At 37.3% G+C, this 27,503-nt stretch overlaps 3 protein-coding genes across 4 annotated transcripts; 2 read left to right on the forward strand and 1 right to left on the reverse strand.

Annotated features, from left to right (window-relative positions):
- The first annotated feature begins 5,930 nt into the window (after window positions 1-5,930).
- On the forward strand, window positions 5,931-8,044 carry LOC135677505 (protein trichome birefringence-like 11). Its single transcript, XM_065189863.1, has 5 exons — window positions 5,931-6,319; window positions 6,461-6,853; window positions 6,939-7,097; window positions 7,548-7,890; window positions 7,994-8,044. The coding sequence occupies exons 1-5, from the start codon at window positions 5,931-5,933 to the stop codon at window positions 8,042-8,044; spliced, it is 1,335 nt and encodes a 444-aa protein (XP_065045935.1).
- Window positions 8,045-9,099: 1,055 nt separating this feature from the next.
- On the forward strand, window positions 9,100-14,936 carry LOC135676738 (uncharacterized). Of its 2 annotated transcripts, none has more exons than XM_065188246.1 (8): window positions 9,100-9,460; window positions 10,534-10,647; window positions 10,748-10,816; window positions 10,935-10,954; window positions 11,037-11,089; window positions 11,219-11,249; window positions 11,337-11,418; window positions 14,429-14,936. In XM_065188246.1, the coding sequence occupies exons 1-8, from the start codon at window positions 9,274-9,276 to the stop codon at window positions 14,623-14,625; spliced, it is 753 nt and encodes a 250-aa protein (XP_065044318.1). In that variant the 5' UTR covers window positions 9,100-9,273; the 3' UTR covers window positions 14,626-14,936. The 2 variants fall into 2 exon arrangements, with proteins under 2 accessions (XP_065044318.1, XP_065044320.1); XM_065188248.1 differs by having other exon boundaries at window positions 14,433-14,936.
- A 5,498-nt stretch (window positions 14,937-20,434) lies between these two features.
- LOC135676739 (chaperone protein ClpD2, chloroplastic-like) lies at window positions 20,435-27,245 on the reverse strand. The gene is made up of 12 exons (XM_065188249.1): window positions 26,461-27,245; window positions 25,540-25,700; window positions 25,196-25,425; window positions 25,000-25,108; window positions 24,787-24,917; window positions 24,265-24,366; window positions 23,894-24,175; window positions 23,324-23,418; window positions 22,934-23,228; window positions 22,316-22,549; window positions 21,108-21,341; window positions 20,435-20,886 (listed from the first exon to the last, which is right to left on the reverse strand). Exons 1-12 carry the CDS (start codon window positions 27,102-27,104, stop codon window positions 20,581-20,583), a joined length of 2,823 nt encoding a protein of 940 aa, XP_065044321.1. The 5' UTR covers window positions 27,105-27,245; the 3' UTR covers window positions 20,435-20,580.
- Window positions 27,246-27,503: the final 258 nt, after the last annotated feature.

Raw genomic sequence — 27,503 nt, forward strand, 5'->3', positions numbered from 1 at the left:
GGCAACATCTCACCAAAATGTTGGAAATATGTCAAGAAAACGGTCTTATTCTAAGCCCAACAAAAATGAAGATTGCAGTAAGAGAAATCGAGTTTCTTGGAGCAGTCCTAGGAAATTCAAAAATCAAGCTGCAACCCCATATCATCAAAAGGATCGCTGAGTATCAAGAAAAAGACCTCATGATAAAGAAGGGTCTTAGATCATGGTTGGGAATTCTGAATTACGCAAGAAGCTATATACCCAACCTAGGCAAACTATTAGGCCCGCTGTATTCAAAAACAAGCCCAACTGGTGAGAAAAGAATGAATGAGCAGGACTGGAAGCTAGTCAGGAAGATCAAAAACCTGGTACAGAACCTTCCTGACTTGGAAGTACCCCCTGAGGAATGTTTCATAATCCTAGAAACAGATGGATGTATGGAAGGTTGGGGAGGAATTTGCAAATGGAAGAAACAGAAATACGACCCCAGAAATACAGAAAAAATATGCGCATACGCCAGTGGAAGGTACAACCCAATCAAGTCCACCATAGATGCCGAAATGCATGCGGTTATGAAGACCCTTGAAGCATTAAAAATTTACTTCCTGGATAAAAAGGAAATTATCATAAGAACTGACTGCCAGGCAATCATAAGCTTCTTCAACAAATCCTCTCAGAACAAACCATCTAGGGTGAGATGGATGGCCTTCGTAGACTACATAACAGGAAGCGGCGTTGAAATCAAATTCGAGCACATTGAAGGAGAGAGTAACATCCTAGCCGACTCCTTATCTCGACTAATAAATATTTTGATTGCAGGATGGCCAAACGAATCACTCTGCCTACTTCTAGAAGCGACACAGGAAGTTCAAGCCAAACCCAACCCCAAGGCCGTTACTCATTTGAATCAACTAATGAATCAAGTGACCTCCTCCTACAATACCAACAGGAGATGGATAGACTCACATCCGGAACACGTGGAGGACTCTCTTTCAGCAAAATGGGATTATCTGAAAGGAGGCTCGGAGCAATTCAAAAGGAAGCCTCCAGACAAGCACTTGAGGCATTGCAACAATTCTTCAACATCCACTTAATCAAGACTAAAGAGTATCAGAGAAGGAGCGGTGGAAAAGACAACTGGTACAGAGACTGGTTACCAGTCGTTCTTCAACAACAACGACAACTGGAAGAGGCCCTATCTCTGGTAAAAGACGTCTCACAAAGAACAACCAGCTTCAGCCTTTAGGGAATGGCGGACCCCTACAATCAGCTGAAGGAATCCACTTTCTCTTCGCCGCCAAATAAAGACAAGTGAAGCTTCCGGGAACCACTTGTAGTATCCACCAGCTGGCAACAGCTGGATGTACTTATTTTCCTTAGTGTTTAAGTAAGAAAGAGCTGAGCCTCGGGGAGCCGCTCGTAGTGTCTACCAGCTGGTAACAGCTGGATGCATTTTACTTTCCTTAGAGATTAAGCAAAACGAGCTGAGCCTCGGGGAGCCGCTCAGTTCGAAAGCTGGCAACAGCTGGACAAAGGAATATAAAAGGAATGGATGTAAGTGCGATGGGGCCCAATGAGCACCCGACTTTATCCTTCCTTTCTATATAAACCCTCGCCCAGACTCTTGCAAGGCATCGGTCGAAAAACCAGAGCCTTACTTGAGTAAAAACCAATCTGTAAGCCTTTCAGCAATCCTTTGTAAGCAATTTAAGTTTTCTTCTCGTTCAATTTCAAGCAATTTCATGTTCTAGTTCTATTCCGCTTCCTCTATTTGGTATCAGAGCCTACCGTTTTGTTATAGTCTCTTACTTTGCTTATGATATTAATGCTATATATACATGAAATTGATTTCTCTTGCAATCTAAACTTGTGAGGAGCCCGAGGAAGGCAATTAGGTCAGGGAACCGCAGTAAGACCTTTGACGCAAGCCCTCTAAAGTTAAGAAAGTAAGTAGAATTAAGCTCATGCATATCTAGTATATGTCTAAGCTTTGGGAAGAATCTATTCAGAAGTGGTATACCGACTCTCATACCTCCCATCTTGATTACTTAAATCTAGCCGAGACTTCAAAACCTACCCAAAAGGAACTAGCCCACAACATTTCAGTTATTTACGACCGAACTTGTCTCTCAAGTAGAGTAAATCTAAGAAACTTTAAGCTCCTGCTTGAAGAAAACCAAAACCTTGAGCATAGGATTAAAAGGCTTGAATCCTCAGTAAAAACATTAACCTCCTTATTTGTTGAAAATAAGCCTCTCACCCAAACTGAAGTTCAGAAACTGTTGCTTGAAATAACTAAGCAATCTAGGCTTATTGAAGAAGAAGCCTTACGGCTTTCACGAAACCTCGATCAAAAACTCCAAAGAATTGAAATCTTACTATCCAAAATAGAAAAGCAAATTTTTGGATGAGCCACATATCCTCAAGGAGTACCGAATCCTACAAAGAAGCTCTTAAGGCCACTGAATCCATTGATCCCCCGTCACTCGGTTTTCTTAAAACCAGTGATTGTCCGGGAACTCTCAGCCACCAGACAGCTGTAATTAAACAGGGGATTGGTAGGGCGAAATGATATTTCGTCACTTATGATATGATTTTTTTAGTTAATAAAATATTTAATATTATAAATATAAAGATTTAAATTCATAAATTTTTTTTATATAAATTATAAATAATAAAATATTTTTTTTTAAAAAAAATAAATCTGGGATGTAAAAGATAACATCCAAAAGAACACACACAAGAAAACAGCCTAAATACCCGCCGAGGAGGAGGTATTTAGGCTGTTTTCTTGTGTGTGTTCTTTTGGATGTTATCTTTTACATCCCAGATTTATTTTTTTTTAAAAAAAATATTTTATTATTTATAATTTATATAAAAAATATTTATGAATTTAAATCTTTATATTTATAATATTAAATATTTTATTAACTAAAAAAATCATATCATAAGTGACGAAAAATCTTTTTCATCCTACACCTCATATCTATTATAAAGTAATAGATTATTTTAAAAATAAATATAATATAAATATATATCAACATAAAAATAATATTTAATATTTATAAAAAATATATATATATATATTAATAATTTAATATGAAATGATAATTATTATAAAACTTATGTATAAAAAATAATTATAATTTTTATGTAATAAATAAGATCTTACATATAGTCAGATGCAATACATATATAATAATCAGATAACAAACACATATATCACATCTAATGGTGTACTCATTCAACAATGGATGTCATACTCCACAGGATGGATTCTTCCCAACAACAGATGGAGTGGTATCCTTCATCCGCTCAAGTGGAGACACGTTCCTCACAACAATAAGTGGAGGAACTGTCTAATCATCACATTTGATGGCCCACTAATCCTCGAAATCACCCTATATGCCCTTGACATGGATACATAAACAACTATTATCATTCGTTTATATTCATCCATTCATTCACGCATACATTCAAAAAATAGTATAATAAAGTATTCTGAGGTACCATGTTTGATGTATAATTCGCTCGACTATGTCCCTCGGTGATTTTGCAGGGTGATGGATCATAACTCCTTTCATAAGTTACACTTATAATGTGGACCACTAGTATAAGCGCATATATTATATGATAACAGTCATATCAATATCATAAATTTTAAAAAAAATAAAAAACCAATAATCATTTTCAAAATGAAACATTCAGATAAAATTTGTAAGTTTATCAAATCAGTAAGACATGAGACATTAATCTCTCAATAGTATTTAATCAATTAGAACCCTAATTGAAATACTCCAATTGACTTAACCAAATTCAATTCGACTAGGACCTAACAGAACTAATCTCAAATCCTTATAGAATCGGTTTGGACTCACCTTAGATTAGTCTAATTTAGATTTGATTGATTTTGATTATGTCAAGTGGGTTTAAACTAGTCAAGTTAGTCTAGAATCACCCTAAACCAGTTTGAATTAATGAGCTCAAACCAATAAAGTGAGAGAAAATTAGATTATATCATATAGTGCTAGCCCAACTGAATTGACCTACTAGAGTCTTAGACGAGTCATGTGCGCTGCACATGCTTATCCCAAATAATATTTGATTAGGATCTAACGGAATCAATATCAAATTCTTATAGAATCGATCATGAATCACTTAGTTTTTATTGATTTTGATTAGGTCTTAAAGTAGTTAAGTTGATTTGCAATTACCCTAAAGTAGGTTAAACCATTCAAACCTATTTGATTAAATCAATTAAAAACAAATTAAACTATATCGTATAATGCTAGTTTAAACTGAACTAACTCACATGAGTATTATATGAGTCATGTACGTCGTATGTGCTTGTCCCAAGTTGGATAGAGGAGTGATGATATATCTAACACTAATCACATAGCTGGATGGGCCTAACTTCGCATACTAGGATGAGCCTCCCTCACAAATTGGGCTAAGCTTTACATCTAAACTGAGTCACACATAGCTGGCAGGTTGGATTGTGCCTAGACATATGAGTTGGGGTCATATCTGACCACATAGATTGGGTTGTACTTGGTCATATGAGTTGGACCAGACTTGGTGATATGGGTTGGGTCGCACCTAACAATATGGGCTGGGATGTACATGGCCACATGAGCTAGGTTTTGCTTGGCCACATAGGATGGGTCATATCTGGCCACAAGGGTTGGGTCGACCCGATCTAGTCGATCAACCTGACTCAAATCATACCATAATTAGACTCCTCTTATTAAATTAGATTTTAATATATTAAATTATTAAAAATAACTTAAATCTATAAATTAAATAATTTAAATTCATGATCTTAAATTTGAAACTAATTAAATCATAAAAATTCATAAAACATAAATATATCTAATTAAATAAAATAGAACTACTAAATTAATTCAAAAATAAAAATTATTATAATTAAATGAATCTTGAAATTCAATTAAGCTTAAGAGATCATTATAAATCAAATAATCATTTTAACATCACAAATCAATTATCATTATATATTAATCATAAAATTTTAAAAATTAAAACATTATCATGCACCATAAAAATCTGAATAAATAAGTAATAATTTAAATTTTATTTTATTTTCATATACAAGGATTGATATATAATATATATATTTCTTATGGTTCACACATAAAAATGGAATATAAACTATTTATTTAATAAAAATCACATCATTCATTAAGAAATAAATTAATTAATAATTTAATTAATTGATAAAATTCTTAACTTATTCATATGATTAAAGAAATTAATTTTAATTATTTTATTAATCATACTATACAAATAAGAAAATTAATAATTTAAATAAAAAATATATTATTTATAAAAAAAATTAATTTATGTCATTCATCAAGTACAAATAAGGTTGCACACTGAGTGCCTTTTCTCTCTCCCAAAATTTCTTTTTAATGCTTTTTTGTGCCTGCTTTAAAGCTTTAGTCGAAACCTCGGATTGGTGTTTTAACAGCTGAAATACCAAATTCGAAGGTCAGAGGTTGAGGGTTCATTTTACAAAATTTTGGAAATGTCAAATAGTCTAATTGGTAAAATGATATTTAGGGTTGAGTTAATAGTATCTTTATCAAACTATATCTTTAGTCACTTTCCCACATAAGTTGATTTTCGTCGATTATCATATGAGCCACTCCTTAAATGGTTCTTTTTTTTTTTCCTTCTAATATCAAACTTTATAGTGATAAATTGTTTAGATATATTAAGAAATAAGTTGTTCAGATAAGAACGTTCTGAAGCCCGAAGCAACTAAGAATATTATAAGTTTGCTTTTGCTCCTATTGTATAAATAAATCCACATCCTGTCATCGATATGTCTTCCTATATGCTCCTCGTCGCCGGCTCGCTGCCACCCTCGACTTGTTTTCTCCGCTACGCTTGTGCTTATGCATGCAGAAACCACCACAAGCAAGATTTGTATGGACGTGGCCGTCAAGAAGTGGATGAAGACCGTGGAGAAGCTCGTGGTGTTGGCCTGTGCCGCCTTCGCTGCCTCGTCTTTGTTCCTGTTGTGCTCCCTCTGCTTCCGCTTCTGGGAGGCGGTGGCCGGTGGGGCCCTGGTGGGCGGCGATAGGTCGCAGGGTTGGGGAGTACAGGAAGTGCTGAAGGGCGAGGAAGCAAGAGGAGGAGGAGGTGCCGATGGCTGCGATCTGTTCGATGGAAAGTGGGTGCAGGACGAGAGCTACCCACTGTATGAATCCAAGAACTGTGCGTTCATCGACGAGGGATTCCGGTGTGCCGAGAACGGAAGGCCCGATCGACTCTACACACAGTGGCGGTGGCAGCCCGCCCGTTGCAATCTCCCCAGGTCGTCTCTCTCTACGGTGAAGAATGATTTGGTTTGGGTGGAAGGGAAGCCAACGAATGGTTTGCCGAGTCAACACCATTCCGTCGACACGATGAACTCCATCTAATACATTGAATTCCAATCTGTCGTTGATGCGTGCAGATTCGATGCCAAGCTGATGCTGGAGAAGCTACGGAACCGTCGGCTGGTCTTTGCCGGCGACTCCATTGGGAGAAACCAGTGGGAGTCTCTCCTCTGCATGCTGTCTTCAGCCGCCTCTGCGAACGACGACTCCGTGTACCAAGTCAACGGGCAGCCCATCACCAAGCACAAGGGGTTCCTGATATTCCGGTTCAGGGACTACAACTGCACCGTGGAGTACTACCGAGCCCCCCACCTGGTGCTGCGAAGCCGGCCACCCCCTGACGCGCCGTCGCCTGTTAAGAGCGTGCTCAGATTGGACGTCATGGACCGGAAGTCCGCCGGGTGGAGGGATGCCGACGTGCTGGTCGTCAACACCGGCCACTGGTGGAGCCATGAGAAGACCATCGGAAGGTACGTACGCAATGTCTAATAAGCTTTTGTTTACGGGAGAATAACGTAGTTTTGAATGCCCTCCATTGTGCTGTGTGCTGTGAAGTGGATGCTATTTCGAGGAAGGGGGGAAGGTGGAGCTGCAGATGAGCGTGGAAAGCGCTTATGAGAGATCGATGAAGACATTCTTAGATTGGATTGACAAGGAGATCAACACAAGCAGGACTCAGGTCGTCTTCCGTACTTTTTCCCCTGCACATTCCAGGTTGGTTTGATCTTATGACTGCACGCATTGCAACATCTTCAAATTTAGTGCCTTGGTGTCATAGACTGTTATTTAGCATATTATTTTTGTTGGGGGAGTGAAGAATTCGCAAAACGAAAATATATATATATATATATATATATATATATATATATATATCAAAAAAATCAATCAATATACTTAGATTATTGATCATTAAGCTCAAGTTAATGATGGTAGATATCACGATTGGAGCTTGATGAGTTAACTGGTTTATCGATTTCGTTTGGTTCAAATCAGTAATTAAGATATTACAAATAGACTCATTCAAATCATTTGTCTAAGACTAAACCACGCATTACATATGCATTTACTTTGTGAGGACTCAAAACCATCACGGTTTCCAGCATGTTTCGGGTAAATGCGAAGATCGCACTTACTGGAACTTTTATATGCATTACATTTTTGCAGTGAAGGTGATGGGAAGAGTGGAGGAAAATGTCATTCGGAGACAGTCCCAGATTTCAGATCCTCGTATTCCTTATCAAAATCATGGAGCCATTTCCTGAACCCATTCACAGAACAACGCATGCAGAATTCAACTCGATCTGCATTGAAAGAAATAGATGTGTTGAACGTGACCGAGATGACAGCCCAGAGAACAGATGGGCATCAGTCACTGTATCATGTTGGTCCTCTGAGCGATGCAAGGCTTCATAAGGAGGATTGCAGCCATTGGTGCTTGCCTGGGGTTCCTGACGCATGGAACGAACTCCTCTATGCTCTTTTCCTCAGAAGAGACTTCAAAGCTCGAGTAAGGCCATGATGGATCGTCAGGAGTGGAGTTATATCATTTTAAATGATCTACAGCATGGCCTTCACGATTCAAGGATTTGTTTCTGCATGACACTTCTCAGTCCTTGCAAGGACGAGGTGTTTCTGGTGATCATGGAGTTGGCCTTGCTTGAAGAGTTTAAAGAGGTTATTTGCTCATGCTAAGAGTTTAAAGTGTTTAAACATGAGATTATTCTCCGAATGAATATGAGGCGAGGACAAATAGAGCATTTCTCATCCATCAATATGTGGGTGAGCCCGAACGTCTAATCCGCTTGGTTCAAATTAGATTAGATTAAATAGTGACCGAGTTAATTAGAAATTAATTATGAATTATTTGATTTAATTAAATTAGTACGGCTGTGTGGAACGAATATTCAATCATCATTATTATTATTATTTATAAATTTTAATAATATTAATTAGTTTTGATATTTTTTAAAATAAATTAATTATGAGAAATAACGAGAATCCATTGTTCCTCGCCGCCGATGGAGATTCCTCGTCTTCGTCTCCGCTTCATTCAAACTAGGAATGAAACGAGGATGCGGATAAGACGTGGTCGGATCGGAAAAGCACACACCGTCTTTTGCCGTCTCGTTCACATCCTTACTGATTCGACCTGCTTTGGCATCGACAACGAGAGCTACTCGGTCGGACCGAACCACCCCCGTGATGTCTCACGGTCGACGGGCTGTCTCCCGTGATGGGTCTCACCCACCAGCTCATCCAGGTGGTTTTGTTGGAGGCGACGTCACCCACGAAACTTCCAGCGGCTGACTCGGCTAACAATAGGCCGGTTTCGGTGACCAACAGTGCCGCCCAGTGTGGTGATGCTGCGGTCATAAGACGTCGTTTCGCTCGAGGCTAACCGTCCAGTGGGGACCACAGCCGCCTTCATGCCCTCTGGCGGGCGGTTTTCTTGGAGGCGACGTCACCCGAGAAGCTCCCAGCGGCTGACTCGGCTAGGCCGGGTGGTACGCCTTAGTCACCAACAGTGCCGCATAGTACAGCAAAACTACGAAGACCACGGCGACAAGAGTACTCGAGCATACTACCCCTCTCTTGATTGGTTGAGCGATGGCAATCCCCTCTGCCTTCAAGCGTCAGGCGGGGCCCGTTCGGCTGAAACAAAAGAACCGCGATTTTTCTCTCCGTCGGGAGTCGTTTTCGAGGCATTTGTGGGGGAGGGGAAGGCCGGGTAGAGTAAAAGGGGGACGTGATGGCGACGGGCCGCGGCGGCTCCTCGCGTTGCACGCACGAGATCGATGGATCGATGGATAGGAAGGATCGATGACGACAACAAAGGTAGGGAAGTGGGCGAGGAGGAAGAGGAGGAGGGGAACCCGAGAGGCGGAAGTCGATGATGATGTCGTCGTCGCAGCGCAACGCGTACAGCTACGGGGACGCCCTCTACTGGGACGCCCGCTACCTCGCCGACGGAAGCGCCTCCTTCGACTGGTACCAGCGCTACTCCGCCCTCCGCCCCTTTGTCAGAAAGTACGTCCCCGTCTCTGCCGGCGTCCTCATGGTCGGCTGCGGCAACGCTGGTTCGTTCCTCTTCCCTCCTCCCCCACCTTTACCGTTATTCCGTGTGGCATCCGGTTCATTCATGTGGTCGTCACTTCTCGAAATTGAGAACTTATTAACGAGAACCACGTCTCGCTCAAACTTATAATTTTGTCGGCTTTTTTTTACGTGTTCCTTTTTTTAGATTTTGTGTTAGTTTAGGTTAGGCTTTCATTGTTCTGGGCAGGAATGCTTCATTTTTCTTCTTCATAGACTTGTTTATCACGGGAAAAAAGGTTGTTCTGTCAATGTTGAGCTATGAATTTAAGTTGGAATTGCTGAACCTAATCATGAATTGCATATTATACGTCTTCATTGTACCTGTTTTTGGTCTGGTTCGAACTTTTTTCTATAATTATAGTGATCTTCAGTTTTAAAGCTTTCGGTAGTTTTTGGCTAGTACTGGGTGTTCGATCATCAAGTTCAAACTCTGTTAGCTGATTGAACGCTTTGCAATCGTTTGGATGATCAATCGGATCTAAATGTGTCCTGTACGTTATTGACATATTCTAGAGGCACATTTAGGCCTTTTTGTAGCCTTTGCATGTTTGACTTAGATTTTGCTCATTTAGTTAGGGTACAGATTGGATTTTCATTTTAAGCTAAGAGGAACGTTTCAGACTCATCCAGTGGTTAAAGACAGGAAATAGTGGTGACATATATGAGCTGCTTACTACTAGATAGTATAGGATATTCAAAGTAGTTAATAATTGGTAAATTATCAATCATTTCAATTGTTTTTTTCATATAAAGAAAAAAGCTAATATCTTAGCTGCTGCATGTGGTTGTGAAATTATTATTCAAAGTTCATCATTTCTAGATATAGCATTGTGCATGCACATAGGCAAGCATTATAAATACTATTTACCATGTTTGCATGCTTGTTATAGCTTATATCTTCTGTCTTTTTTCATGCTATTCGATAAAGAATTGCCTAATATTTCATGTGACATGTTAGCATAAATGCTATTTAGTTTATATATGATACTTACTAAGTTCTTCATGGATTTCTATTGCTGACAAGTTGATTCAATCTATCTATCTGACCTTGCAGTTATGTCAGAGGATATGGTGAAGGATGGTTACATAGACATCATGAACATTGACATCTCATCAGTTGTGACAGAAATGATGAGAAAGAAATACACACATATTCCACAACTACGCTGTATCCTATTTTTAGTTATTCATATTCGGTATTCTATGTACCACAGCTAGTAATTTTGGATAAGCAGATGGATCTAGTCTTTTATCCTTATGATCAACAGACATGCAAATGGATGTAAGGGACATGAGCTTCTTTGATGATGAATCATTTGACTGTGTCATTGATAAAGGTACTAAACTATCTTTTTATTGCTATGTTATTTCTAGTTAGGTTTAAATACATTATACAAAATTTTCTTTTTAATTGTTGTTGTTTTAGTCACTTATCTCCATAATGATTTTGTTTAGGGACTTTGGATTCTTTAATGGTAAGTGCTCTGTGTTAAGCTTTATAAAAACATTAAAAGGCAGTCATTCTTTGGGTTAACTGTAATTTTATCTGGATGTTAGTGCGGTGTGGATGCTACACTTAGTGCCTCCCGGATGCTAGAAGAAGTGAACAGGTTTGGGCTCCAGCAATTGTTTCTTTTTTTTTTTCTACAAGTTCAATCATTGTAAAATGTCTAATATTTATCCAATATTATGTGTGTATGTTTTATTTACTTTGACATTTGTTATTTCCTTGAAGTTAGGCTTCTCAGACCTGGCGGGATCTATATGTTGGTAAATCCTGGTTCTTGAGTACATCTGACAGTTTTAATCCAATGCATGACGTATGAATCCAGCATAAGAATTTGCTAATCTTGGCAGATAACTTATGGTGATCCATCAGTTCGAATTCCTCGTTTAAACCAACCAGGATGCAGTTGGAATATTATATTGTATATTATACGTAAGTTCGAAAGTCTCCTCTCAATGTCTGTGTCCACATTTTTTTTCTGTTCTTTCTATTATACTTTTAGGCAAGTTGCAAATGGTATCGGACCTCTGGTTGTGCATGAAGTTTGGTGTGTTAACAGGGCCTTAGAAAGGAATAGACTACCAGTTTATCCCTTTGAATTGGCAAAAATTATATATATATATATATATATATATATATATATATATATATATATATATATATATATATATCTCATTTAGCTATTACTTTTAACTCCAGTTTGTGTTATAATTTCTAAGACAAATTTACAAAAGCTTGTAAGGTATGGAGCATTTCATATCCTTTGTGTATTTTCCTTAGTTTGAAAATATTGAAAATAAATACCATCCTTATGAGGAGCATACATAACTTGTTTAAGCAAAACAATATTTAAGGCAAATTTTAAAGTTTTGATGATTGGTTGTTTTAGTAAATGTCCTCAACCAATATACTTAGAACTAGTTAATTTGAAAATTACCTAGATTTTTTAGTCACACATTCATTTGCTCCTTTATCTTGATGAAGAAAGTCCTTTATATTATTCAAATATTTTTACTAAATTAACCTTAAAAAAAACCTTTAGAAAAGTAAGATGAGGCGAAATATAGATTGAGGCCATTGCTCCTCCATGTCCCCAGTGATGTCTATTAGACAATATATGAACATCTTCCAAGTGTATTTGATAGTCAACTTTGCAGAGAGGCCCAAATCTTTCTCAACTTTCTGGTTCAAGTTGAGCAACTAAATTTTAATTGACCTTTGAAGTTATAATATGGATTTGACTGATAAGAGTACCTTATTGGGTTTGGGTTTGACTCATTTGACTAAGTTGTGCCTTCTTTTGAAATGTTAAACCTGACAAACTTAAGGAGAACAAAGACAGGTGGAGACTGGAAGTAATGATATATCTGGGTGAAAGCAAGGAAAACATCAGAACTGAGAGAAGAAATGAAAGGTGGGGAAAATTTTTATCGTGGACATCAGTTGATATCTATTGTATGTGTGTTTATGGTTAGTATAACCTAGCTTGTATTATTGATTATCAACCATGACTCGTATCTTGCACTACTAGTATATCTAGGTATAGTAACAATAAGACTTGGATAGGTTGTTGCTGTTATTGTGCACTTCAGTCACTAGAGCATTGGGTCTGACAAGGACTTAGGTTGTGTTTAGAAACACATTCGTATTTTTAATATGCAGTTGAAGAAAGGGGTTTGAGTGAATATGTGGTTCTAGAATGCTTTGAGTCTTTGGTAAACAATAGATGAAAACTGTATTTTAAATGTCTATTGATGTCAGTGTTGTTTGGTAAAATTATATTTCAAAAGTTCATTGAATATTTTGTGATAAATTTACTCTTCTAATAATTTTAATATTTATTCTAAAATGAATACATATTTTTAAATAAATAAATAAAATCTTAAAAAAATTTTGTATGGCCCAAATATATAATATATAAAAAATATAATCATAAATAATCTTTAAAACTAAATAAATAAAAATATCATATTATAGAAAATATAAATGATGTTGGTTTTTTACTAAATCATTGTAGTAATCTTATAATTTTAGATAAAGTCATAAAGTACTTTTGGAATTTGAAAAATTATATTAGCATCCTACAAATGTTGAAATGCTAATACTACCTTGATGTAACATCAACATTTGAACATTTCTAGTATAGCATCTTGGTCAGATGCAACTTTAAAAAATTTACCAAACACTAATTCACATTTAAAATCTGTATTGGGCCATCAATACACATTTCAAATGTGTTCCCAAATGCATGTTATTGTTTGTAATTAGAGCGGGGCCATCGCTCTTACTAATAATCATCACACACTCAGAAGTCATCAATAGCATCACCAAACCTGACAAAAGTAGCTTGCATCATCCTCAACCTGGCCAAACGGCAACCGCTTATGTTGAGCTAGCAATACAACTCCAATTTTTGGTTACAAATGAAGTAGGATAGTTAATTGCTCGTTTCTCTCTTTATTGATATTTCAACTGGGTGTCACTTGCAGTGGAGTGCTATTTTTATTCTAGTGCAAGATCATTAGATATTTTCCTATGAAACTTCATCTCTCTCTCTCTCTCTCTCTTGTTTTCCTTGTGTTTGGAATCTTTTTATTGTGTCCTTCATCTCCATAATGACTGAGAATTATTTCAACTTTTCAGCAAGACATAGTACAAATTTTGAATCTCAACATCAACTGATTTGATGTGCTTCTTTCAAATATAAACTGACAGCCAAGTTACCTGCAGTTTTTCCATTGTGTAAGTGAGGCTTTTGATCTGATCGGCTATTTTAGTGGTAGATTGCTGATTCGAAATTATGATCCACATCTATCTATTAGTCTCATTATAAATTGGATTGCCACTTTGAGAAACTATACATCATGCAGTCTCTTGTGATCGTTATTGTCATACTCGTACCTATCCGGATTAGCTAGTCTATTCTTGAAGCATTTTTGCATGTTGGAAATCTTCGATATTGCATAAATTCATATTGAAGTATCCAAAGTACTTACCTAATCTTTTTTGCAAATATGTATCATGTAAATTCTTGGGCATATATGAGTGTGCCAGATAATGTTGCCTATAGTTGATCCTGTTCTCTTTTTGACTTCACATTAATGGCACTTATCAACTCAGTATTTACCTTGTATACATCGTATTACCTTCTGTTTTACATTGAATTTTCAAATAGAATGTGCAATACGCATGCCTACATATTTTTACCTTTTTAAATTTGCTTTCACAGGTATCTGAAGGGTAAAATATACAGTTGGTGTACAATATCTTCATTTTCTTATCTTCTAGAAGTGTCCCTGCAGTTAACCATTTGATTTATATTTTTCTTTGTTGGTATACTAAGATTTGTTTTATGCATCAGCATCTACTAACTCACCAAGACAAAGAAATTGCATAAAAGTATTTTATTATTGTTGCTTGCAATATAACTGCTCTTTTCCAGCCAGGCCAGGATTCCAAAGCCATGGAGGGTGTAGTTCGCAAAGGTCGATCATGGAACCTGTCCCACTTACCAAATGTGGTCAGCTACCATCAGGTTTTGTTCTTGAAGATCCAGACTCACACTACATATATGTTTGCGAGAAGGAACATGGACTATTAGGGATTGCTCATAGGGATTGCTCATCAGCAATGAAGTAGCTGGCTCCTCAGGATATTTTAATTGTTGTTGTATTCCCAAAATGCTGCTGCGGAGACAACAATCTCAGTCATAGTGATCTCTGCAGCTCCAGCTTTTCTCCTCTTACACAATTAGGTCTTGATTCCTGTCTATCATGGTTGGAAAACATTTACAATTTCATTTACATTTTATGATCTACCAAACAATGATGGGATATGACTGAAATTAAGGTCTGCAGTTTTTCTAATATCTTTTTATTACATTAAGCTGTGAATAAGATGTTCTTATATAGCTTCAATAATAACAGAGATTGGTCTGCAGTTTCTATTCATTAAGTGAAGATTGTATTTATTTTTTCTGTGATATTTTATATCAATAACTGTATAAATCCTTTTCTGAAATAGAAAGGGTGGAAAGAGTAACGTCCACCAAATCATGCTATCTCTGGTAGCTATTTGATGCAACTCCAGCTATTTATTACATCTAATGCCGTATACTATATGGAAGCACTCCTCTCCAATATAGTTAAAGAAGAAAAAAAGGCTTTAAAAATATGTTGAAATTGCATTTATTGTTTATTTTTAGGTTTCAAATTTCATTATCGATATTAATAATGAATTGTACCAAGGTTATTTCAAATTTTCACCTTGATGTTTGTAACACACTTGGGAGCTGTTGAATTGGTCATAACTACATCAGGTTTTACTTGCGATAAGGTCATAACTACATCAGGTTATTATCAATATTAAGCATCTTATCCATTCTCTTCATCTTTGTGTAGATAATGATATCGAAAAGAAAAAAGAGACTTAAATTCTTATTGTTTGATATGTAGGTTGATTTCAAAAACAATCGAGGTCTACTTTCAAGTTTATATTAGACTTGGATATCGGAGAATCGGAGAGTTTAGATCGAGACTCTACAAAAACTGTCGTGGGATTGCCTGATAAGGTCCCTCTAATGTTTGTTAATATGAATTCAGATGATTCATCAAAGTTAATGAGTGTGTTCAGCTAGTCGAGTATCCTAAGAGTGCACTTGAGGGCTAGGAGCTTTTTTTGTAGCATATTGAGTTAAGGATATGGTAAATGTCGAAAACAGTTATGTCCATCATTTAACCATATTGATTATGAGGTCATGTGTCAAACCTGATAGTTACATAGTAAGGGATTTGTCAAGTTAGCTTTTTAGCCAACGTTATGTAGTTAACCTCATGAGGTTGAGTTGACATCCTTGTACATCACTGAGCTCGTAGGACCAAGTCTCATACGACGTGTTCTTCAAGCGTGAGTGACATGTCAATGATTTCCTATATGTCATGCCTCCTATATCATATGCCCACATCATGTTTGGGCATATGAAATGGATCAAGACACAATGTGCTAATATGTTGTGATCAGATACTTATTAATTGATATTCCATAGCTAAGCTAGTCGCATCGTTGAGGGTTGTTTCCTTGTCGGATTTGGTTGTATCATCATTATAGAATGCTTTATGGTTGATTTGATTGTGTCATTGTCAAAGGATGCTTCTTAGTCGAGTTTGACTACATCGTTGTTAGAGAAAGCTTTTTTAGTCAATTTGATCATGTCATCATAGAATGATGCTTCAAAGTCAGGTTTGGCCATGTTGTCATCAAGGGGCACTTCATGGTTATATTTGACATATTGTCATCGAGGGATGCTTTATATCGGATTTGACTATATCATGGTGGCTCTTCATTGTATATGTTACTCACGTTGCCAACTTTTGTCACTTTGGGGCTTTGGCTTGCATAATAAATATTACAATGACTTAGATCCTCTCTTATGGTCTTTCACCATTGCATTTATTTTTTTTGGGTGTAATGTTTTAATTATATTGTCTGATCTAATTTGGTTTGATTTTTAAAAATTTATAATGATTGCTTAACATATTACATTCATGGTCCAATTAAAAAATTACACGTCGACTCTCAACTAAGGGTTGAGTTTGAGAGTCACCTTGTCTCTATAAATATATGATGACTTTTTACCTTTCACTTTATGCACTCTTATGAACCTTTTGTTAAGACTTTTGGATATGTAAGTTTAAGAATGTTTAGTGAACTCTCAAACCTTCGCTTTCAAAGGTTTGAGATGTCCTCCTCTTTATTTTCCATGGTCTCGAATTACTGTGTATCCCTTCCCATCCTTCGATCCTTACTAGCCCTACTTTCTCCTCAAAGAGGTCGAAGATGCTATGACAAGGGAGGTTGCCCCTCCAAGTGTGATTTCTTTGGATGGTGGATCTTAGTAGTCTATAAATGACTCCTTTAATATTGACTCGGATACCAATTTCGAAGACTTGAAACATCTTTGGTATATGTACTCCATCCCACTCAAGTTTGAGCTTATAGTTTCTCAATCTAGTGATCGATCCTATATGTCAAATCATTAATTCTGCACTTATATAAATGCACTAGAGGCAAGCTTAAGTTCTCTTTATTTTTGTCAAGATCTTCTAGGTTTTAGAGATTTTTCCTACTCAGATAGTGTCAAACTTATGATATTATCTTATAATGTTCGTAATATCATGGTCTCAACATCAACCTAACACTAATCCTATTATATGCTACAATATGTGCTTCAAGTGTGTGGTCTATATCCTTTTAGCTTGAAGTGGACGTAATGTTTAGGGGCCCTCGAGCTTCGATGAGTGTTGGGAGGAAATATTTTTTTTTTATGTTTCTTTAAAGGATGGCTTTCTAGCCTTACTTGGCCATCTAGAAGTCTGCTAGGTCATAGAGGTCGAACTCATCGTCTCACCCCAGGGTTGGTAATTAAGGCTTTCTTACCTTTATTTATGAGTTTGATATCCTTTTAGTTGTTGTTACTATTCTTAATTTTGCTTTTCAAAAAAAAAAAAATCTTACTAGTGGACTTTCTTATACCATCGACAAGAGAAAGCGTAAGAAGTGATAACAGGAGTTGCAATAGTAATGAGAAAAACGACAATAATAAGAGTAGCCCGTGAACCACGAAAGGTGTTGTCCGATCCCTAAATTGAGGAAGAAAAATAGACTTTAGGTTGGGTCCTCGACAATGACAAATGAATCAAGAATCCTTGTAAGGGAGTAGGAGGAAGAGGACGAAGGAAGTATTTAGCTCCTGAGATCCTAAGCACTCCTCGACTACTTAAGGGGAGAGGTGGTGAAAGATCCCAAGCTAACTAGGGTCCACTTCTAAGTCTGCCTTAGGTTGAGGCAAGGTTCATAATACCGTATCGTACCGGTATTTCGACCTGGGCTCGATACCGGTATGGTACGGTATACCGAGCGGTACACCCAGGTGTGTCGAGTACTGTAGCACTGCTATAGTGCTACAGTGCATTTCGGACCGGTAACAGACGGTCCGCGTACCGACAACCTGTCGGACCGGTACGTACCGCCCGTATCGGGCGGTACGGTTCAGTACGGCAGACCCTGGGTTGAGGTGTTGGAAAATCGAGGGACTAGGCTAAAAACTCTACAACTACGTTAGAGTCATGCTCAAAGAGTCTCTCTGATGCTTAAACCAGTATGAGTTCAAAAGTTTTGGTAGAGTATCGAAGTTTATGAGTATATTCAGCTAGCGCAACTTCTTAAGAATGCACCACAAGTGCATTTTTATTATGGATGAGCGATTATTGGGTTGAGGCTCTGATAAATATCATGAATAATTATACTTATTATTTGACAATCAATAGACCGTGAGATCATGTGTTGGGCCTAGTAATTATGGAGTAATAGTTTTGTCAAGTCAACTTTCCCATTAGTGTTATATAGCTAACCTAATGGGTCGAGTTGACATCCTCATTGATGCCATGTTGCCAACCTTGTGAGATCGAGTCTCATCTGATATGTCGAATAAGTGGAAGTGACATATTAATGATTGCCTATATGTCATACTATAAAACGTTGTAATATATATTTATATATAACATAAAATTTTAGGGATAATTTATTTGAAAAAAAGTCCCACCACCCTTCCCCAATTTATTTTTATCGGATGACATCCTATATTTAAAAATTACTAATAATATCATTTTTATATTAATAAAAAATATATATCAATCCATTTTTATCTTCTTCGTCTTTTCCTCTCGTTTTCTCCCTTTTTCTTTTTCCCTCTTAAACATTATTCTCTCCTTATCTTCGATTCTCTCATCCCTCCTCTATTTAGAACATTAAGTTTGATTATGGAACTGTACTAAATACCTTTCTTTCTCCACAACCACATGTCCTTATATCCTTCATTGATCTTGCCTACCAATGACCCCTAGGAGAGTATTAGGGAGGGACAGAATTGAAAACTCAAAACCAAAAGGATAAACCCAGAGATCAACAATAAAAAATATATTAGAAAGCTCACACAAGATTTAACATGGTTTCATAATTTTCACTTGTATCCATGGAGAAAATTAAAATTTTCACCATGTGAGATCAATTACACCTTGAGTTATCCCCACTCAAGCATGATCCCCGTATATATCCTCTCATATATTTAAATTCCTAATAATTTATACTTTTCTTTCACTCTCTAAAAACCTTGAAAAGAATCCTCTCTAGACACCCTAGAGAAAAACCTAGGAGTACCCAAAGTATTCTTCATACTTGGCTCTCTCCTATGAAAACCTAGAGAAACATGATATTTATAAAAGAATCAAACTCTAACTATCATAGTTTTCTTCCTTCACAAGGATTTTTCTTATACTAGGATTCTATTCTCTTGAGACACTAACTTTAGGAATCTTAAGATGCTTATACTTGATAATTCTCTTGATAAATATTTTTTTTCACTTTTATATCTCTCGAAGAGAATATACTTTGTTTTAAGTTTTTTCTTCTGATCTTTGTTACTTATCCTTATTGAATATCTAATCATTAGATCTTTCTAACCTTGATATAATTTGTTAGGGAGGGACAGGAGACTTTCAAAACCAAAAGAATTTCAAAGATTAACAATCAATAACATACTAGAAATCTAATGTAAGATTTAATGTGATTCGATAATTTCCACCTATCCATTGAGAAAATCAAAATTTTTATCATTTGAAATCAAATAGAAAATTCTTGAATTATCCCCACTCATCCCCTTGTATATCATCTTGTATATCATCTCATAAAGATATTATCCCTAAAAATCTTAGATAGCACCATCTCTAAGCACCCTAGAGAAAAAATTTATAAACACCCAAAATATTTTTGGAATCTAGATATATGAGATACTTATAGAAGAATCAAATCAACATGAAAACTCTTTTTCATATTAATATTTTTTATTCTCCTAAGATATTAATATTAGGAAATCCAAAATACTTTCGATCCTAATAAAAGTATTATAATTGCACACCGGAAGGTGCAATAAGAATATGTTAACATCAACTTTTTTTATAGCACTGTCTCGAGTGGATCCTTTCTCGAAAATGTTCCATAGCCCACAAATCACAAATATTTGGGTGCCCAACTTTTTAAAGGCTGCTTCATGGAATTTTTTTTCCTGCCATTTAGCTCTATTTTAATTGTCTTAATGGGTTATTACTGTTGCTTTCTTGTATGTATGTTTCTCAGTTAGAAAATAGGTAATCCTATTTATTCTACCTTTTTTTTCCCCTTCAGTTGAAGACTCTCCAACTTCATTTCACTCATCTCATTGTTTGATAGTTCTTCGAGTTAAAAGTTTGTGGTTGCAGATTTTGTCAGGCATGGAGTAATGTGATGCCACTCAGAAAGAAAACGAAGAGGGCAATAAAATTATGTGATTTATTAAACGTTACTTTACTAAACAATAACATCATAAAAAACATCTTGTCAGCTAACACAATAAATGTATTGGGGTCAACAGTTACGTATGACTCGTATATTGCCTTGATAATTTTCCAGTTAACAGTTATATACAGGTTATAAATGGTGTGTCTACAAAAAGAATTAGTAATTGTATGGGGGTGAAAGAATATAACTATGGAGAACATTTCACTATACTGTGGCATCAGACCAGTGGATCGACTGATCAGGTAGCTGATTCACGACAGGGTTTCCTGTGCCATCAACATCCAGCGTAAGAGTGTCACCAGGTTTGTAATCTCCCGCGAGAATCGCCTCGCTAATGACATCCTCGATGATCTGAGTGACGGCCCTTCTCAGAGGCCTTGCACCGTAGTTTCTATCAAACCCTTGTTCGCACACCAAGTTCATGATGGCATCTGATACCTCCAGACCGATTCCAAGAGACGACAGCCTACTCTTGACTTGTTCAAGCATTATATTCAAAATTGCCAGCATCTGAAAAAGGAAAGCAACCAATTGAGATTGATGTAACGGCGATGAAAACTTGAAAATCTAAACCTAGGTGCTATGGTAGCTCTAGAATTTGGGAAGCATGCTCTCAAATTAGTCCTGCACTTAAGCAAGCATTTAGCACTGAATCCATTGGTAAATAAATTACTTGGTATACCATTATCAAGATAAAGTGACTTTGACAGATTAATAATAGAGGAACAGACCTGAGTTTGCTCAAGCGAGCGGAACACGACGACCTCATCAATTCTGTTGAGTAGCTCAGGCCGGAAGTATGCCTTCAACTCTTCCATCACTAGTGCTTTCATCGATGCATATGAGTTAGATACTGTGTCTTCTGCAATCAAGAATCCTATGCTCCGTTTACCCTTGGAAATTGCTTCAGATCCCACATTAGATGTCATGACAATCAATGTGTTCTTGAATGAAACTCTCCGCCCCTATTGCACAAGAAGAAAACACTGAGGGTAAAACACTACTTCATGCAATATAAATGAGAACCGCATAACACCTGACATAGCAATAATGTTCCTAATGATATTGAAGACTGTTATATCATGCCTTTTAGAATGGAGAGTGAGATATCTCATGGCAGGGGTGGAAAACATTACAAGCAATATGTACAATTATTTGTACGACAGAAGCTTAATCTATGGCATTTTGATAAAAGCAGTTAAAATCAAGCTATTCATGCCCATCGAAACTGAGAAAAGAAAGTGAATATGAAAAAGTTCATATTACATCACAGAGATGAGACAACATCAGGCAGGGGCAAAGTTTCTTCTTGACTGAGATGACAATATGTAAGGGGGATAACTATATTTAAAACAGGAAAAATGTTAATTATCTTTAACAAGTACAAGGAAATTAAAATCATGCCATGGGTTTCTGTACTAGATTTGATTATGATAATCTAGAACCTAAACGCAGCACCACAAGAGGGCAATAAAACTGGAAATGCATTCAAATAGTTGTAAATTAATAGAATCTAATTAATATTTTGGTCTATCTAAAAATATCAATAGAGCATATCTTGTAAATTATTTCACAATAGACATTACGTGACCATCATGCCTTCCCTAGACACTCAAATAGATGTATTTGAGTATTGCAATACTGTTTTAGGACTTGGAACTTGTTGATCACTGCATTATCATGAAGACCTCACTATGCTGCTGTAGAATTAAGCTTAGGTTTAACTGTTATCACGTCATAGAAGTACTTGCTAGCAAATTTTTTAAACTATCACATGAATATATAAAACTTTGGAAAAATGTGCTGAATTACAGCAATAGAAAATTAAAGAAGAGTGTCAATCATAAATATCCAATTTAAAACACCAATTTGATATATATGATAAGCTTTAGCGGATAAAGCAAAACATTTAGAGCAGCAGAAAGATGTTTTTACAAACCTGAGAGTCGGTTAGGTGACCATCTTCAAATACTTGGAGGAGAATATTAAATATGTCAGGGTGAGCTTTCTCTATCTCGTCAAGCAAAATCACTGTGAAAGGTCTTCTCCTAACTGCTTCAGTCAAAGTACCACCATCTCCATACCCAATGTAACCTGGCGGAGATCCTATAAGCTTGCTCACAGTATGCCGCTCCATGTACTCGCTCATATCCAATCGCAGCATTGCGTCCTCCTTTTATATTAATACACTATTTAGACTTTAGAGAATCAAACAAGTAGCAGCAAAACCAAAATGGATAAGTTATTTACATAAATGCATGTTGTGAGAACCATGTATAATGAATGATGGAAGATTAAATGTCACCTGAAACCATTTGCTGGAATGACTACTAAAACCAATTTACCACAAAAGTAGAAACCATGAAGTTATTTCAATTGCATATTTGGCAAGGCTACATGCTTATTTAATGAAGCTTGAGTTACATATGAAGCAATCAATGCCTATATAGCAATTCAAATTTCATAAATGGTTAACTAGCTAAATTTGGTAGACATGTTCTGAAAGTAGAAAGAGAGAGAGAGAGAGAGAGAGAGAGAGAGAGAGAGAGAGAGAGACCGATCCAAAGTAGGATGCTGCTAATGCTTTTGTCAGCTCGGTTTTACCAACTCCAGTTGGGCCACAGAAGAGCATTGCAGCAATAGGTCTGTCAGGGTCCTTCAGGCCAACACGTGATCGCTTCACAGCTCGAGATATGGCATTCACAGCATCATCCTGGCCAATTACCCGTTTTCTAAGTTCCTCATCCAGGCCAACTAGAAGCTTTCTTTCATCTGCATTGAGCTGCTGAACTGGGATTCCTGACCAAAGAGAAGCAACTGTGGCTATTTCCTCTGGTCCAACAATAACTTGTCTGCATCAAAGCAAAGCCCAAGAGAAACAGTTTTGAGTTTTCAGAGTTCAGGACTGCCCAATTTATTAACGACTAAGAAAAGCCACATATCGTACCCGTCATAATCTTGTGAGTATGGGATAGAAAATTCTGAGACCTCCTTGACATCAACCAAAGTTTCAGAATCATCTGTAGTTTTATTTGCTAACACCTGAATGGATAACAGGAAATCACTTTTCATTAGAAAATATAACTTGAGGCGGGCACGGTTTTGATTTTCAATGAAATGGACTGAATCCAAAACAGAGTTCCATGGTATTTACTTATCCCACTGTAACAGAGAGTATCCCAATCTTCATGAATGTATTAATTTATATAAAGTTCATAATCTGAAAATACCTTAGATTTGAAATATATTATTTATATAAAGTTCCCAACCTTCATGTATATATTATGTTTTCTGTATTAATTTATATAAAGTTCATAATCTGATCCGTTCGCAGTTTTTCTGAGTTATACTATGAATTTTTAATATGTACGACACTAAAATGGTGATGCTAGAATGGCCAAAACATAACTTAAACATACTGTAGAAACTACCAAAAGGTCCTTGGACCAGGAAACAAAATCAGAACAGAGATCAGAGATTTGAAGACATAGTCTTGTGCATCAGTAAAGTTGTTTACCATGTCATGCATTGCCTGGACAGCTCTAATCTCTCGCCAGTATTCTTCGGGTGACTTTGAGAGCACAGAAATCTGCTCTTCCTTCTTCTTCTTGAATGCATCCATATGAGCTCTGCTACCGGCTTCATCAATCAGATCAATTGCTTTATCAGGAAGATGTCTATCTGGAATATATCTTGCTGAGAGGTATACTGCAGCATTTATGGCTTCTAATGTGAATGTACACTTGTGATGGATCTCATATTTCTCACGTAAACCCAGCAAGATCTTCACAGCATCCTCCTGAAGCATTTCAAGAAATGTATATAAAGAAAATCATACATTAGTAATATGAAATGATTAGAACGTTGGAACAAGAACTGTGATAGTACCTGGCTAGGTTCGTTTATGAGAACTGGTTGGAATCGTCGAGCTAAAGCTTTATCCTTATCAAAATGTGTCTTATGTTCATCTAAAGTTGTTGAAGCAATGCACTGTAGATATCAAGTGCATTAATACAAAAAAAAAAAGAAGAACTCCTAGATATGCACAAAAGATATTCAAACACTTTAATGTACAGGAACATTTTAGGACCAGACCACTACAAACAAATTGTCATGATATAAACAATGGTAACAAGATTTTCATCAGTTACATTAAGTTCACAGATATACATCAACAACTTGCATTGGATGCATTTTCAGATGATACAAGTATAACAAGAATTAAACTAAATTCAGGTCTGGAAACACAAAGAGCACTTGTATCAAACCAAAAAAGTAGTTTCCCGATTCATGTAAATAAGATCCTCTACGGATACATCCTCTCTGAATCATAATGGCCAATGGATAATGAATACAGGGTGATGTCAACTAGAATATTTTAACAAGCAATAATAATCCTTGGTGTTCTACCTGCAATTCACCTCTACCAAGGGCAGGCTTCAACAAGTTAGCAATATCAAGACCAGAACTATTGTTTCCTCTTCCAACACTGCCAGAACCAATCAGTGTATGAACTTCATCAATAAAGAGTATGATATCACCTGCATTTGTCCAAGTATCTAGATTGATGACAGAACTCAGTAAATACAGAACAAAGAACCATAACATGATACTCCAGCTAACCTGCTTTCTGCACTTCACTTATCAAACCAGTAACTCGGGATTCCAGTCCTCCCCTCTCTTTGGCACCTGCCATCAATAAGCCTACATCCAGTGACATTATACGTTTTTCCTGCATAAAGAATAAACCTGAAGATGTTAGTACAACTAATTCAAGCAAACAAGTAGAAATTTTCATCATAAAACATGAGAAGCACACCTTAAGAAAAGAAGGAATCTCTCCTTTAGCAATGCGAAGAGCCAATCCTTCAGCAATTGCAGTTTTCCCAACACCAGGGTCCCCCAAAAGAATGGGGTTGTTCTTTGTCCTTCGGCATAGGATCTGGACAATTCTCTGAATCTCTGTATCTCGACCAATTACAGGATCAATGAGATCTTCGCTAGCCAGAGCAGTTAGATCCACACAGAATTGAGCTAATGGGCTTTTTTCTGACAAAATAAAAGAAAAATAATAGCTTAAACAATTTTGTATACTACAAGATACCAAAGAAGCAAATTTTATGAGATATCATAAAATGATAGCACTTGAAGAGGGCCAGCAACCTTTTGTCTTATCTGAAGACCTCAAACTTGCAGATTTTCTATCAAGAGATTTCTCTGGCATCTTTTGAGATGATGCCACTGGTTCTCTACCATCCTTGGCAAGCTCCCCATGGAGTCTGGATAGGGCCACCGATGCTAAATGACTGAGATCTGTTCCCAAACTAAAATGACAAACCACTTATCAGATCATAATTGAAGCCCATGGAAACTGCTCAAATGTACTTCTGAAGGATTAATTTAATCGACAAGATGTATTCAATGTTAACCAAGTAAGCGACTTCTTTATGTATAATTGTTATCCCAAATTATGGCAACAAAAACCATTATTTCCATCTAAAGAAAATATATAATTTCCATTAATAAAATACTACAAACTTGAAGGATGAGTTTTAGCACCATGGTATGCTTGCTTCCTAGTATCCTAAGTAACTAGAGTTTGTCACATAAGCAGCCTACCTACTTGAAAAAAGGGTAAGGTGTAAGGCTCCATTGGTTTACCTTCCCCAAAATCCCACATTAGCAGGATCCTGATGCATTCAGTTGTCCTTTCAATTCCTTGTGATACAGTTAAAATTCATTTCCATACCAATGATGTCTTAACTCTTAACATTAAGTCTCAAGGTGCAACACATTCTTATTTAGGAAAGGTGAGTCTAATAGAAAAGTCCCTCCGATTAACTAAGAGACATCTGATGTTAGAATGGAGAAACCGGATCTACATTTTGCCGTAATGGATGTGACGAAAATTTCAAATTTAGCAAGCTCATTTGACTCTATTGAATATACGAGTGTGGAAGCATCAAGGTGTGCTAATTTCAAATTCCAGCGCCACTTGAGCGTTTTTTGCGTCCTTAGATTATTAATTATTTGTCTATCTATCCCCCAAAAGATAATTCTGGAAGCTGTAAAGAGATTATATACCTCTGGAGGACCTGCGCCACGCTGCCATCATCGGCGTTCAAGAGGCCGATGGTGATGTGCTCCGGGGCGATGAACTTGCAGCCCATGTTCTTGGAGCATTCGACAGCGGCCTGGAACACCCGCTTGCTGTTGAGGGAGAAGGGCACGCCGGTGGATGACCCGGAGGAGGGCGTCGTGGCCTGATCAGCGGCAACCCCATCGGGCCAGATGGCCCGGACGGCCTCCCTGGCGCGATCGATAGTGATGCCGGTGCCGAGGAAGCCGCTGGGGGATTTGTCCTCGGCGACGAGGCCGAGGAGGAGGTGCTGGTTGAAGACGATACCCATGCCGTGGGTCTGCGCCTCGCGCTGGGAGAACATGACGGTCTTGATGGCCCGCTCCGTGAACCGCTCGAACACCGCCGAGATGGCCCGCCTGGAGCGCCGTCGGTGGCAATACCGCTGGGAAGGGAGGAGGGGGATGGAGGTAAGCGATCGGCGTCGAAATTCGACCAGGAGGGAGGAGGAGGAACTCGAGGCCTTCAAGCCGGCCGCGGTGGGGTAGAGAGAGGCGGCGACGGGGCGGCGGTGTGCGGAGGACGGGCGTAAGGAGTGCAGGGTGAGGAGGGAGGGAGAAGAGGAGGAGGACGAGCACGCCGCCTCCATTCTGTTCCTTTTACCTTTTCCTTCTTCTTTTGTGAGGGTAAAGCTAGAATTAACGAGAGGCGAGGATGAAGAAGAAGAAGAAGAAGAAGAAGAAGAAGAAGAGCGGGTAAACGAATACAGAATACGAGGCGAGAGATACAGAGAGGAGGAGCAGATATTATATTGAGATCCTTTCTTGTGGGTATAGTCTTCCTATTATATACGATAGTGCAAATCCCCTAAAATTATTTCTCTTCTTGACTTTTTCTCGGAGAGTATTTCTATTTTAATTATTTTTTTTTGTCCAAGTAGAGAGTCCTTTTTCAATTAAAGAAACGTGCCCTCAATCATTCAGATGTCTTTTTCCTCTTTTTCCATCTTTAAACCAAATCCAAATGTTAAATATTTTTATTTTTATTT

Source organism: Musa acuminata, chromosome BXJ1-6 (genome assembly GCF_036884655.1).
Source record: "Musa acuminata AAA Group cultivar baxijiao chromosome BXJ1-6, Cavendish_Baxijiao_AAA, whole genome shotgun sequence".
NCBI classification, from domain to species: Eukaryota; Viridiplantae; Streptophyta; class Magnoliopsida; order Zingiberales; family Musaceae; genus Musa; species Musa acuminata.

Coding starts and splice junctions, on each gene's coding strand:
- LOC135677505 (XM_065189863.1), top strand. CDS start 5,931: ATGGACGTGGCCGTCAAGAAGTGGATGAAGACCGTGGAGAAGCTCGTG. Junction 6,320..6,460: donor GCCCGTTGCAATCTCCCCAG/GTCGTCTCTCTC, acceptor TGATGCGTGCAG/ATTCGATGCCAAGCTGATGC. Junction 7,891..7,993: donor GAAGAGACTTCAAAGCTCGA/GTAAGGCCATGA, acceptor GACACTTCTCAG/TCCTTGCAAGGACGAGGTGT.
- LOC135676738 (XM_065188246.1), top strand. CDS start 9,274: ATGATGATGTCGTCGTCGCAGCGCAACGCGTACAGCTACGGGGACGCC. Junction 10,648..10,747: donor ACATATTCCACAACTACGCT/GTATCCTATTTT, acceptor TATGATCAACAG/ACATGCAAATGGATGTAAGG. Junction 11,250..11,336: donor CTGGCGGGATCTATATGTTG/GTAAATCCTGGT, acceptor TAATCTTGGCAG/ATAACTTATGGTGATCCATC.
- LOC135676739 (XM_065188249.1), bottom strand. CDS start 27,104: ATGGAGGCGGCGTGCTCGTCCTCCTCCTCTTCTCCCTCCCTCCTCACC. Junction 25,109..25,195: donor AGATTCCTTCTTTTCTTAAG/GTGTGCTTCTCA, acceptor TTCTTTATGCAG/GAAAAACGTATAATGTCACT. Junction 20,887..21,107: donor GCTCGCTTGAGCAAACTCAG/GTCTGTTCCTCT, acceptor TTCCTTTTTCAG/ATGCTGGCAATTTTGAATAT.